Below are 12308 nucleotides of genomic sequence, written 5' to 3'. Positions count from 1 at the left end.
TATTACTCATGCAAACATCACAACAGTAAAGTGAAGGGATTCCACAGTGTTCAGTAATTCATACCGCATTGCCGCCCTTCTTGTCCTCTGCCCCTTTTTTGTTGTTTTTCTTGTGTGCTTCAAAGGCAGATGGGTCGACAACATAGAGGCACTCTGTCCACTTCCCATAGAGAGCACACAGCTTCTTTTTGCTGTCAAACACACACAGACTTCAGAGGAGTTGTTGTAATTTCGTGAATACGTACTCGAACCTTAACCGTAACCACACACGAATGTCCCGAGGCACAAACACTAGTAATGATTTCAGTTGTAATGATTTTTTTTTCCATTCTGTTTTTAGTGTCAACATAACAAAAGCTCAAAAAAAGAGAGAAAAAACCCACCCAACACTTTTGCGAGTGGGAGACTTCTGGAAATGTAATGTTTTGAATGAAACCAAAAATCTAGTTTTTGGCCTGGACATCACGTCGAGATAAAAAAACAACAACAAGAAAAAACACAAGCTCTTCTCATCTTCTTGCTTGTTAGCATCTGTTATTGCTGCACATTATTTATCAGCATATAAATCTGGTCTGGCTCTTGTGATCATGCACACTAGTTATGTTTACGATGACTCACTGGATTTGCTTATCCTCCATCTTTAATCGAACTGCCCCCGTTTTTGTTTTTACCGTTTGCTGATTTTAACCACCTCTCCCACACTCGAGTATTTTGACTTTTATTTTGTCAAAAAGGCAATTAACACTGCAATGAGTTATTAACCATATGAATTGTTAAGTGATTATTTGCACAATGATTCAATTTTAAAATAGGTTTATACTACATTTTGTAGATCCTAATTTAGAAATGAAGCACCTTTAAAAAGCTGCTTATTCAGACATATCCACCCAAACATATGGGGAGGGGTGGATGAGGGAAAAATTGATAGTATAGGCAGATAAATAAGTTATCTGACACTCACTGTCATTCCATGTAATATGGAAGAAAACTAATATTTCATAGTGTCCTATGGTATGTTTCAATGTGTGATGTAGATTCTGACTTAAAGGTTAAAGAGAAGGCATTTTCTCCCACTCTTACATCACTATTTTATTCAACATTCAAGACTGAAATCAGTCTTCTCTGCAAAGACTATTATTTAAAAGACATCTCTGAACATCTTGCTCTACCTTTTATCCAGAATATATCCTTCAACTTTGTGTAGCTCTTTTCCAAAAAGGCCACATGGTTTGAAGTTCAAGTAGCACCTTTCACCAGTTCTAAGTGAAAAGAGAAACAGGATGAGTCACACAAGACTTCCTCATTTGCTCTGTCTGTTTTCTTCAAGAGCAACACTTCCCCAAAATATTTTATCAGTTGTATCACACTTTTTCTTTAGCCGTAATTTGAAACACATGATACTTAGATATTAGGTCAGTGCTACGTGTTCCTTTTCATGGCTACATGTATTGTGTTATAATGGAAGCATGAATAAAAGGAACACGTTATTAAGTAGCGTAGCTTAGCTGGCTAATGAAAGAAGTGTTTGATGTGAAACATCATGGCTCCAGGCCACTTTTTTTTTCTTTACTTGCCTTTATCTGAGAAAGAAAAACCTCTGTTATAAATTCCCATGAAAGCTAATGACAGCATTTTAAATCTTGTAACACAAACGTCAGACTGCTCTTAACAATACAACATAAAACACAGTTTTTTGTTTGGTTGGCTAAGCATTGTTTCAATTTAACTTTACTGCATGTGCCAGTGATAACAATGGTTTCATTTTGTTTTTCATGAAATAATGTAATAAAGACCAAAGGCTGCTTCCTATTTAATTATCGCACATTAAAAACATGTTTAAAATGCAAATGCAGACAGAATAACACTGTGAATCACATTTCACTTTATTTCTTTGCCTTATTTTAATTAAGACATTTTAATGCTTCAATAATTCTCAACAAGTACTTTATGTACAAGCATTTTACATGCTGATCCTCTTACCTGTGGTTGACCACCTCCACATTTCCATACTGTTCAATCCACAGCTGACCAACAATGATATTGTGAACACAACATGTGGGATTTGTCCACGTGTAGGCTTCATTGTGCCTGGAGGAAAAAAACAAAACAGTTTGGCACAATGTGCACTTTCAAAATGGTAATAGAAAAGGCAATAGGCGAATTGGTAAAAGGATAAATATTGATACAGGTAATATTTCCTTTTTAAAAACAGCTAGCAGCTCTTACTTGGGCAGCTCCAGTGTGATTGTGCCTTTCGGCTCAGCTTCCACACTCTTGCCCCAGAACTTGAGTTTGGGATAAATAGAGCCATGAAAAACAAAGTCCTGCTTCAAGCCCTCAGCGTGGAAGGCGCTGACCGGAGGGTGATGGCTCACCTGCTCTGAGATGAGCCTGAAGCCCAGATCCTCCCTGAAATAACCACAGCTATGATGAATGGAGGCATTTGAAGACAGCTGTGTATGTTTGGTAAGCTGCACAGCAGAATTTAAGAACTTGTTGCTAGATAAAATACACTCAGTGGCCACTTTATTAGGCACACCTGCTCAACCACTTGTTAGCACAAATATGTAATCAGTCAATCACACTGAAGCAACTCTGTGCATTTAGGCGCACGTGACCTGCTGAACTTCAACATGGCATGATGGTGGGTGCCAGATGGGATTGTCTGACTGTGTCACAGAAACCGCTCATCTACTGGGATTTTTTTGGCCCAAAACAGAGAAAACATCCAGTTAGCGTTAGCTCTCTGAATGCACAACATGTCGAACATTGAAGCAAATGGGTTACAACAGCAAAAGACCACACCAGGTACCACTCCTGCCAACTAAGTTTAAAATTCCCACAGCCAAAATTGGACAATACATGAATGGAAAAATATTGTTTGGTCTGATGAGTTTCCATCTCTGCTGTGACATTTGGATAATAGGGTCAGAATTTCGTGTAAACAACACGAAAGAAAGATTCATCCTGCATTGTATCAACAATTCAGGCTGCTAGTGCTGGTGTAATGGTGTGGCAGATATTTTTTTGGCACACTTTGAACAATGTTTAAACTCCACAGCCTACCTGAGTATTGTTGCTTACTAATTCTAGCTCTTTATGACCACAGTATACCCATTTTCTGCTTCCAGGAGAGTAACGACCCTATCACAAAGCTCAAATTATCGCAAACTGTCTTTTTAAACATAAATAATCTGAAGTTAAAGATGGGATCTGATCTGCTATTCGCAATATGCACCTAATATAGTATCCAGTGAGTGTATTTTGTTAATTATCATCATAATTAATATCCCACACTAAAGACTGGGTACTTCAAAATGTTTAATTGCAAAGATATTGCTCAGAATTTTTCATATAGTCAGGTTTGGACATAATCTGGACCAGCTCACTTACCTGACTAGTTCATAGGTTTCTCCCAGTAGAGGGTTGAATGGTTTACCTGTTCGCTCCCACTGGGAGGCCACAGCAGACACTGCAAACGCAGCCACACACTGCCACAGTAGATAAAAAACACACACCAAATCAGAGAAACTAATCTAGAAGCAAAAATTTGTTAAGCTGTGCCTATGGGCAGTTTAAGTAGAAAACCTATGAACTACCTTCATTCTCTCAATAGAATCTGAAGATGTGTTGGCCTGGTGAATGAGGTACGTGTGCTCCATGTACTCTGTGAGACGCTGCAGGAAGCTAAGCGGCTCGTTGAAAATCACTGGCATTGTAATCTTGGAGAGCTCCTGAAAGGGACATCAAGGAGAATTGAAGGACAAGGTTTCATTACAAAGAGGAAATAAGGTCTTTTGACATGGCAGTGCTCCGAGCGGCTGAGTGTTAAAAAGGATCAGTGTTTGGTCGTTTGGTACATACAAGCATTTACGTTGCTCTGGACCAAAGTATCTACCCCATTAAGGTGAGTATTTATTGCTGTATTTGCTGGTAATAAAAGAAAAAGCTTCAGAAAATACTTCAAATAGAAGAGTGACCTTGTGAGATGAAAGTCATCATGATTCATGAATACCCTGACACTTAACCCGAGACTTTCAGAATATGTGATTTTTTTGCTTGATCTCCCGAGTTCTGCTAGAGTAGGAGTAGGTTAGTTACACAGATGTCATAATTTTTATAAAAAAGGGTTTGGAATTATGTTTTTGGTTACTCGATAAATATAGAGTCATTCTCCATTAGCTCTTCTGGCCTCTATTTGGAATTTAAGTAGCTAAAAGCTCAACTATTGTCACCACCAGTTGTCTAGCTTTCTTCTTCTTCTCTTTAGTGCAGAGAAAATAGTGTACATTGTGTTTTTTTCCACAGCTGCTTTCTGCGGTGCTTGGAAACTAAACCTAAGGGTTGGTTCAGAGCTGCGGATTTATAATACAGTCAATTTAAGTTTAGTGTGCACTAATGCAGCTTAGGCTAAAAAAATTTATTTGTTTTTGCTAGTATCAGGACATAAATCAACTTACTGGCAAACTATCGGAAAAAGAGTCACCACAAGTGCAACTAAGTGTTGTCTGCACCTGCACAAGGCTATTTTGCATGACAAGACCATAAATACCAAAGCAGTGGGTGGAATGATCCTCGTCATCATAATGGATGGGCAATAAAAAAAACTCTAGAAAACCATTCTCACCATTCCAATGCAGTTCCTCAGAATACTCCAAATGCTGAAGTCATTTCTCGAAAACATTGGCGCCGGTAAGCTTGTCCTAAAATGACACGTGACACACATACACACACAAAATTACAGTTCTTCTAAAAAGTGTATGTGATGCTTTCATTTTGTTCTAGTGCACTAAAAATATTCCACTGGAGTAAATGTGCCAGACATACAATACCTGCTGCAGGCATCACATCAAGTGAATATAGTCAACAATAGCCTAATGTATTATGTGACACACTGGAACAAAGCCCAGACAGACAGACAATACCAGCAGCAAAGGTGGTTAGCAGGAATCATCCATCAGCAGCACTTATGTCCTGTCTGTCTCAAACTGTCTAATAAGGTGTGCAGGCTGGAGAAGTACAAAAATAAAATGTAAAAACCGAGGCGTTAGCGTAATGATGACATTTAAAAATCACCCAAATAACGTGAACCGCACTCCCCAGCTGCCCGAGGGATCAGCCAACAAGGGATCATACTGCAAACTGATTATTGCATTACACTGTGACCTTATCAATATTTAACGGCTCCAACAGAGAGCGGAGTCCTTTCTATACTACAACTCCTTCTTGTGCCTTTACCAGGCTGCCCATGACTCTAAATTATTCACACTGTGAAGTTGAAACACCTGAAGAAGTTAAAAAGATCACTGAAAAAAAAAAAAAAAGGACTGTTCGAGTGGGTTATTAAATATCTAACACTGCATAGGTCTAACAACAATATAGATTTGATGAAAATAGCCTTATGGAAAAAAGATTATAGATTATAGTGGTAGTAGTAAAGATTAAATGAGAGGGATACATTTAAGGAAAAAAAATCCTCAAATTTCTCAGAGAAAAACTTTTATACTTTTGTGAAGACACTTTTTAAATTGATTTATTTTTGCTTTTTATCAGAAAACCACATTGTTTTACTTAGCAACGTTGGATTAACGTGATCACACCCCTTACACCATTAACAATGTCACATAAACTCAAATGGGAGGAAGTGCAACCATATCAATAATGTTACCAAGAATATCTTTGCTTCTTTACTACTTGCTTTGTAGTTCCTAATGAACAAAAAATATCATCCTGGCCAAATTTTCGTTGCTTTTCAGTAACATCAACTAAATAATCTTTTAATCCAACCAAGTGGTGACATCGGTGGTACGATGAGGTTGATCCATCCTTGTAAAGTGAAGCAGTGACTAAAATACTTTCACAGTGTTCTTGAAAATATTTGAATTTAAATTTTTAAAATAAATTTACGATGTTTAAATAAAAAAAATTTAATTCATTTGACAGGAGTGATACATGTAAACACTGTTACATTTAAATAAAAATGCAACTGACTGTTATACGTTAGGCTTTTAAAGATACAGCACTCTATTATAAACATAAAGACCATCTATAAACTGAGACAGACAAACAACCACGCAAACAGTAATCATAACAAAAATGATAAAGACTGGACATAAAGACTGAAAACAAAAACAAACAAACAAACAACCCCCCCACCCCCCAAGACATATTGCATGCATTAAAAACTGATTTAAGTGATGAAATATTTGCTTTAGTTTAAACCATAGTGTTGTACATATATAGAACTTTAAAGTCAGTGAATGTCGTTATATGTGATGGCAGCGATAGTTTAGATTTTGCTTATTTACACTAGCTTGTCTACATCTGAGAGACAGACGCGCTCTCTAGTTTAAAGATTAGGCTTAAAGCTTTCTTTGTTAATAAAGCACATAGATACGGCTGGATCAGATGACCCTGAACCCTCTCTTAGTTATGCTGCAGTAGGCTTAGACTGCAGAGTCTTCATGTGATGTACTGTTTCTTCTTTACTGCTTTCTTTTCACTGTGAGTGTTTATACACCTGTACTCCATTTAATCATTAGTAATCATTAAACTCTGGCCCTCTCTCCCATAGTGTTGTTTCTCTTCCCTTAACTCTCATTGGTCCCAGGTGGCTGCCCCTCCCTCTTTCTGCTGGAGATTTTTTCCTGTTTAAAGGGAGATTTTCCTTCCTACTTTCGCCAAGTACATGCTTATTCTGGGTCATGTGAATGTTAGGGTTTCTTTCTAATATTGGAGGGTCTTTACATTATAATGTAAACTATTTTGAGGTGAACTTAGTTGTGAACCGGTACTAGTAAATAAAATAAAACTGATTTTAATTGTAGTGGCACATTTTTAAAGTTTTATTTTATGTGGGTAAGGCCCTTCACAGATTTAAAAACAGATTTTATGAACAAGAAATGTATCAAATTCTCAGAGCTGAATAAATTATATATCTTCTGAAATGCATAATGGTTTATTTTGGCTTGCAGTCCTCTATTTTTCAAAGTCTTATTTTGGTTACCTCCACTCAAGCATACAAAATGAAAAATATTTCCCAAAGTCTGACTGGCATTCTAATTTGGAATCCTAGACAACACCAAGCTATACGAAATTACTATACATACACAAATTACTTTATGTATTCACTTATCTATTGTCTTATTTAGTCCCTTCTCATCAGTACTGACTGATTTTCAATAAGATACAAGTAAATATTTTACTTCAAATTATATTTAATATTTTGCAAACTAAAAACAGATCACTGAAAAACTCTTCAGCCTGCTGTGTAGTCCGTGATGATACATAAACGTTTGCATCATCAGCATAGAAATGACACTTTATACAGTAGGCATCTGATAATGGGTAATATATGCATAATATATCTGCAAGACATTGTTGGTCTTAGAACAGAACCATGCAGGCATTCCACAAAGTTCCACTTCATAAGAATGGGCACTGGAAAAGGTTTTATTCTGGAGTGGAACATCTGTTCGACAGTAGAGTGGACATTCTAGAATGCTCATGATGTGCAATTTCAACTTCCTCTAAGTTTTTCAAGCATCCCTCAAAACTAGCTTAAAGCTTACTGGGAAGAAATAATCTCTTTAAGATTATGTTAAAGAGACTCAGAATTCATAATATGAGGATCTTCAAGTAAGAAAAATACCAGTCCTACTACTTTATCCTTACTTTCTGTTCAATTACAGGTTGGCACTTGAATTTCTTGGTCAAAACACAGATTTTTTTAAACCAGCTGTTAAATCAAATTTTAAACCTTCAAAATCTAAAGAAGAATTAGGTTCTCTTAACTTAAAAATAAGTGTTGCTTTAAAATAAAATAAAAATTCTCCAATTCCTGACAGACTGAACATATGTTAGTGATTTCCCTCGGGTATGTTTTTATTAGATTAGCATCAGCTCTTTAGTCTTTAAATTACACAGTTGACTAAATATTCCCTGAACTGGACAAGTGTTTAAGAAAGTGGAAGGACAGCTTAATAAAATACTTTCATGTGTTAGCTAATGGAGTCTCTGATAACTCTATCAATTTACAGTTAGTTCTTCTACTAAATGGTCAACTTAGGCATTAAGTGCATTTGTAATCTACCGTACAATCAGAACCTCAGAATCAAATTTTATTTTCTGAGAATATGACCCATTGCCTAGGCCACCCTAAATTTTTTATTTCTTTTTTTTTTAACCTAATATGCTGTTACACATATCTAACACTAATAACAAATTTGAATTAAAGAATTAAAAATGCAACAATATTAGGCTTCTATGTTGTATGAAAGGGCAGTGACTTTGATGAGCTTGTTCATCTTTGGATGTGAGATTAAAAGTACCAGAGGTCAACAGTCCATTTAAGAAACTGTGATGGCGTATTGCAGAGCTGACCTATGCTTTGTTATCCCATTGGGTTGAGTCTCAGCCTTGTCACCATGGTGATCCTGCTCCAGCGTGCTGGCGGGGCTGCTGCAAGTGCTGCTTAACATGACAGAGCCTTCGTCCTCGTTGTCGTCTTCCTCACAGGATTGGCTGGCTACCGTCTCAAAGCCGCTCAGGGAAAGCTCAGATTCTGAGTCTGGTGGAGACAAACACATGTAGAGGAGTCACTGCAGGATTACTGTTCAACTGAATATCCTCTGAGTATCTAGAAAAAAGTATTGCTATTAGATAGTTTGTCAATTAGAAGGCACAGAAAATTGTGTATTATCTCAAAATTAAGAAATACTTTTTGTTTATCAAATGTTAAAAGGACAGTATAGTTTCCTTCCCATTACTGTAAGCTGACCGATCGATGTAAAACACCCACCATTCAAAAAAAACATTTATGGGCATTATGAATGTGCCTGTAAATTTGAGAACAGTGTTGCCGTGAGTTTGATCACAAAACACCAAAGACAAATTTAATTGATACGGATATATTGTTGTAAAATTTATATTGTTTTCCAAAACTAAATTTATAAGCTCAGCGTCCAAAATTTGGGAAAAAAAAAAAAGATGTACTACGAGTTGGAAGTATTCATTTTTGCAACAGATACACAGCACAAAAAATATGAATGACTTTTGGTTGAATGCATGAAATAGAAATTTAAAAAGCTGATAAAGGACCAAATCTGATTTCACAAAACAGCTTTGTGTGATTAAGAAGTCATTCACTTCCTTGTGTTACACTTGACTCAGTAATTGAAGTAATGAAAACGTGAGCATCAAGTGAAATATATAAGAATGCTAAAAAAAGTGACTTTCACAACCTACGAAAAGGAAAGCTATCAACTTACGAAAGAACAGATAAATAAAAGTCATGTTTCACTGAGTTAGACTGAGCACTAACAAACGCTCTATCTTATAATTTAGATGCAGTTTGGAAAATTAGAATTGCAAAACGCATCATTAGCAGCTTAAATTTGCTGTGAATGATCTAAAGCACTGACAGCTGACATGACTTCATCACATGGGGGCTGCAGATTTGTCAGCTGCACATCTATGATATGCATCTCCCTATCAATCACATCCCAAAAGTGCTCTATTGGATTGAGATCTAGTGGCTGTGAAGGCCATTTGGGCTCATTAACGTCATTGTCATGTTCAAGAGATCATGTGAATGGTTTCTGACATGTTGCATCAGCCTGCTAGAAGCAGAAAGGGTGGACATGGTCAGTAACAATGCTCAGCATAAGCTATAGTATTTAAGCAATGTTCAAATGGTGCTAAGGAGCCAAAAGTGTGCCAAGCCCAAACTGCCATAACCCATCTTCTACAAGGTTCACAGTATTTTGCATTTAGAGACATTCTTCTGCGTATCTTGGTTGTAACAATTCATTCGTTGAGTTACTGTCGCCCCTAGTACCAACAAGGCATTTTCGCTACCACATTTTCTCTTTTTCTGACCACTCTTTCTAAATCCTAGATATGGTTGTGTAGTAAAATCCCAGTATATCAGCCATTTCTGAAATACTCAGATCAGCACATTCAAAGTCACTTAAATCATCTTTCTTCCCTGTTCTCATGCTCGGTTGGAACTTCAGCAGGTCATCTCAACCATGTCTACACACCTAAATGCATTGAATTGCTGCCAGACTCACTTATTCTCAGCTGCATTTAAATAAAGCACCAAATCCGCACTTAAGCTTAAATTTCAAAACTTACATTTTAACTACTGATTTTATCTACTGTTCTGATTTTATCTGTTTTGATTTTTGATTTTATATACTGTTTTGTTTGTTTGTTTGTTTGTTTGCTTGTTTTAATCAATTTTAAATCATGCTTTTTATTTGTTTTTGTTTCTAATGTCTCTGTAAAGCACTTTGAATCACCTTGTTGTTGAATTGTGCTATACAAATAAACTTGCCTTGCCTTGCCTTGCCATGTGATTGACTGATTAGATATTTATTTAGGCAGCGACTTGAAGTTAGCTACTTCCTGATGAAGTATATAAAATCAAATCAGATCTGTGACTCGGATATTTGCTTCCCAGTTTTGCATTCAAAATAAAAAGAGGAAAACGAAAAAGACGGCATTATTTGATTTTTCTCTGTGCCGCATTCATCATTTTCTGATTTTTTATTCTCAGTTGAAAAGAACAAATTATACACTGATTACTCAACAACCACTGTTAAGGGAGTAACCAAAAAACAAAGTGTAATTCTGTCACTTTTGCGTTATTAGTATACAAAACATACGATTATTCGTTTTTTTTCTTGTTTGGATGCTTTCTTTTTTTTTTTTAACTAATTTTATGCTAACACTTTGATTGTGCTACAAAAAACCCCTAAACCATTATTCACAAAAAACATTCAGTCATGCTCCACAACAATCAGTGCAAATGTCCCATGCAGCTCTGTTATTATTTCATTTTCTTCAGCCATGACTCCCTTTTATCTATGAAAGCTGGTTAGACAACTCATCAGGAAAATCAAACAAATGAAATTAAAAAAAAAAAAAAGTTTGAACAAATTAAAAACAAGCAAAAACACCACCAAGTCCGACATTTTCTCTTTTGTAGATTTTTTTTTAAATCTTAGCAAGCATTACTGGTATATATTTTTAATGTTTGTAGAACATGCAGGACTTTTTCACAGCATATTCATTTTCAACAGAACCACTTGGGGCTCGAGGAGCGGCAAACATACCGAAAGCATTCACTGACAGGAAAAAGTACTCCAGTGTCCTATAGGTGGATGAAAGAGCATTGAGTGTGAGTAGGAGCTTGCCACAAAGTCTCCTGCGTGTTTAATAACCTGTCAACTCACCAGAAACGGCGTCGTGGAACTCATCCTCGCTGAGGGCACTCCGTGGTGAAGATCCCTTGACGACGGATTGCTCAAGTTCGTGGTGCTCTGTGGCGAGAGTCTGCAGTGCCTCAGAGAGGATCTTATTCTTCTCCACCTCCTGCTCCAATTTCAGACTGCGCACCTGAGCTCACCACACACAAACACACACAGACAAAAGGAAACACGCTAATCACTCTCAGAAACAGAAACCATCATGAATTCTATCCTCTGCACTCGATAACCACGAGCAAAAGATGGCCAAGCGTTCTCCAGGCTACCAAAATTTTATTCAAAGTCTCATTAAAAACAGAGGACAAATGTGCATGACTATGAGACAGGCTTTGATGGCAGCAGGTCTGCAAGTAAACAGCATGTTGACTGACTGATCCCCCCTCTGTTCTGTCCTCTCATTATCAGACCCATGGCGAGAGAGACAGAGATGGAGCTGAGAGGATTGAGCCATGTTTATCTGTAATGGAGGCCAGCAGCCTTGATGCTGCCGTCTCAAATAGCCTGCCGGAGAACACGAGTCCCGTAGAAGAGAGGGAATCAAATGACGGATAATGGACTCCGATATAAACCATTACCTAAACCTTCCTTTTACACAAAACATTAGTGCTGATAATATGAAGGTGTGCTCACTTTTACTTCACCATTTCCACAGACAGGCTGACATTGTGCAAATGCAAACTTAAAGTCCACTGACGAGGCAGGGGTTTACTTTGGATTGTCAAAGTAACAGAAGAGGGAGAAATGATTATAAATGATCGTCCACAAGACACGAGAAAGCTAAATGAAGTGGGGTGGAAGTGCTGTATGATGACAGAGTGCAGATCACTTGACATCTCTGCACAATTCTGAACTTAGAGAGGAAATTCCTCCTGCTGACCCCTCCACAGGTGGTGTTTAAATACAAAGCAGGGCTGCAGTGCCTGGAAGTGAGTCAGTATATTTCCTTTGCAGGGGGAGTAAGCACAGGCCCAACTTCTTCATTTAGCCGGCGAACCATCATTTACAGACGGAGCTATACAGTATAGTTTGAATTAT

General features: G+C 37.2%; 1 protein-coding gene across 3 annotated transcripts in view; it reads right to left on the bottom strand.

The window, feature by feature from the left end:
• The window catches only part of osbpl1a (oxysterol binding protein-like 1A), a 34271-nt gene that overhangs the window by 1845 nt on the left and 20118 nt on the right, over nt 1-12308 (bottom strand). For all 3 annotated transcript variants that reach the window (XM_084921020.1, XM_084921021.1, XM_084921022.1), the window contains exons 16-24: nt 11241-11403; nt 8383-8569; nt 4628-4703; nt 3600-3734; nt 3394-3491; nt 2227-2409; nt 1981-2088; nt 1170-1259; nt 65-191 (exon numbers count right to left, since the gene is read on the bottom strand). In XM_084921020.1, the coding sequence (XP_084777146.1) occupies nt 65-191; nt 1170-1259; nt 1981-2088; nt 2227-2409; nt 3394-3491; nt 3600-3734; nt 4628-4703; nt 8383-8569; nt 11241-11403 (1167 nt within the window). The remainder of the gene's footprint in view (nt 1-64; nt 192-1169; nt 1260-1980; nt 2089-2226; nt 2410-3393; nt 3492-3599; nt 3735-4627; nt 4704-8382; nt 8570-11240; nt 11404-12308) is intronic.

The sequence above is a fragment of the Perissodus microlepis genome, chromosome 23 (genome assembly GCF_051167445.1).
Source record: "Perissodus microlepis isolate ML-2025 ecotype Zambia chromosome 23, ASM5116744v1, whole genome shotgun sequence".
Classification (NCBI taxonomy): Eukaryota; Metazoa; Chordata; class Actinopteri; order Cichliformes; family Cichlidae; genus Perissodus; species Perissodus microlepis.
The sequence above is the reverse complement of the archived record's forward strand: the minus strand, read 5'-3'. Positions and strand labels throughout refer to the sequence as shown.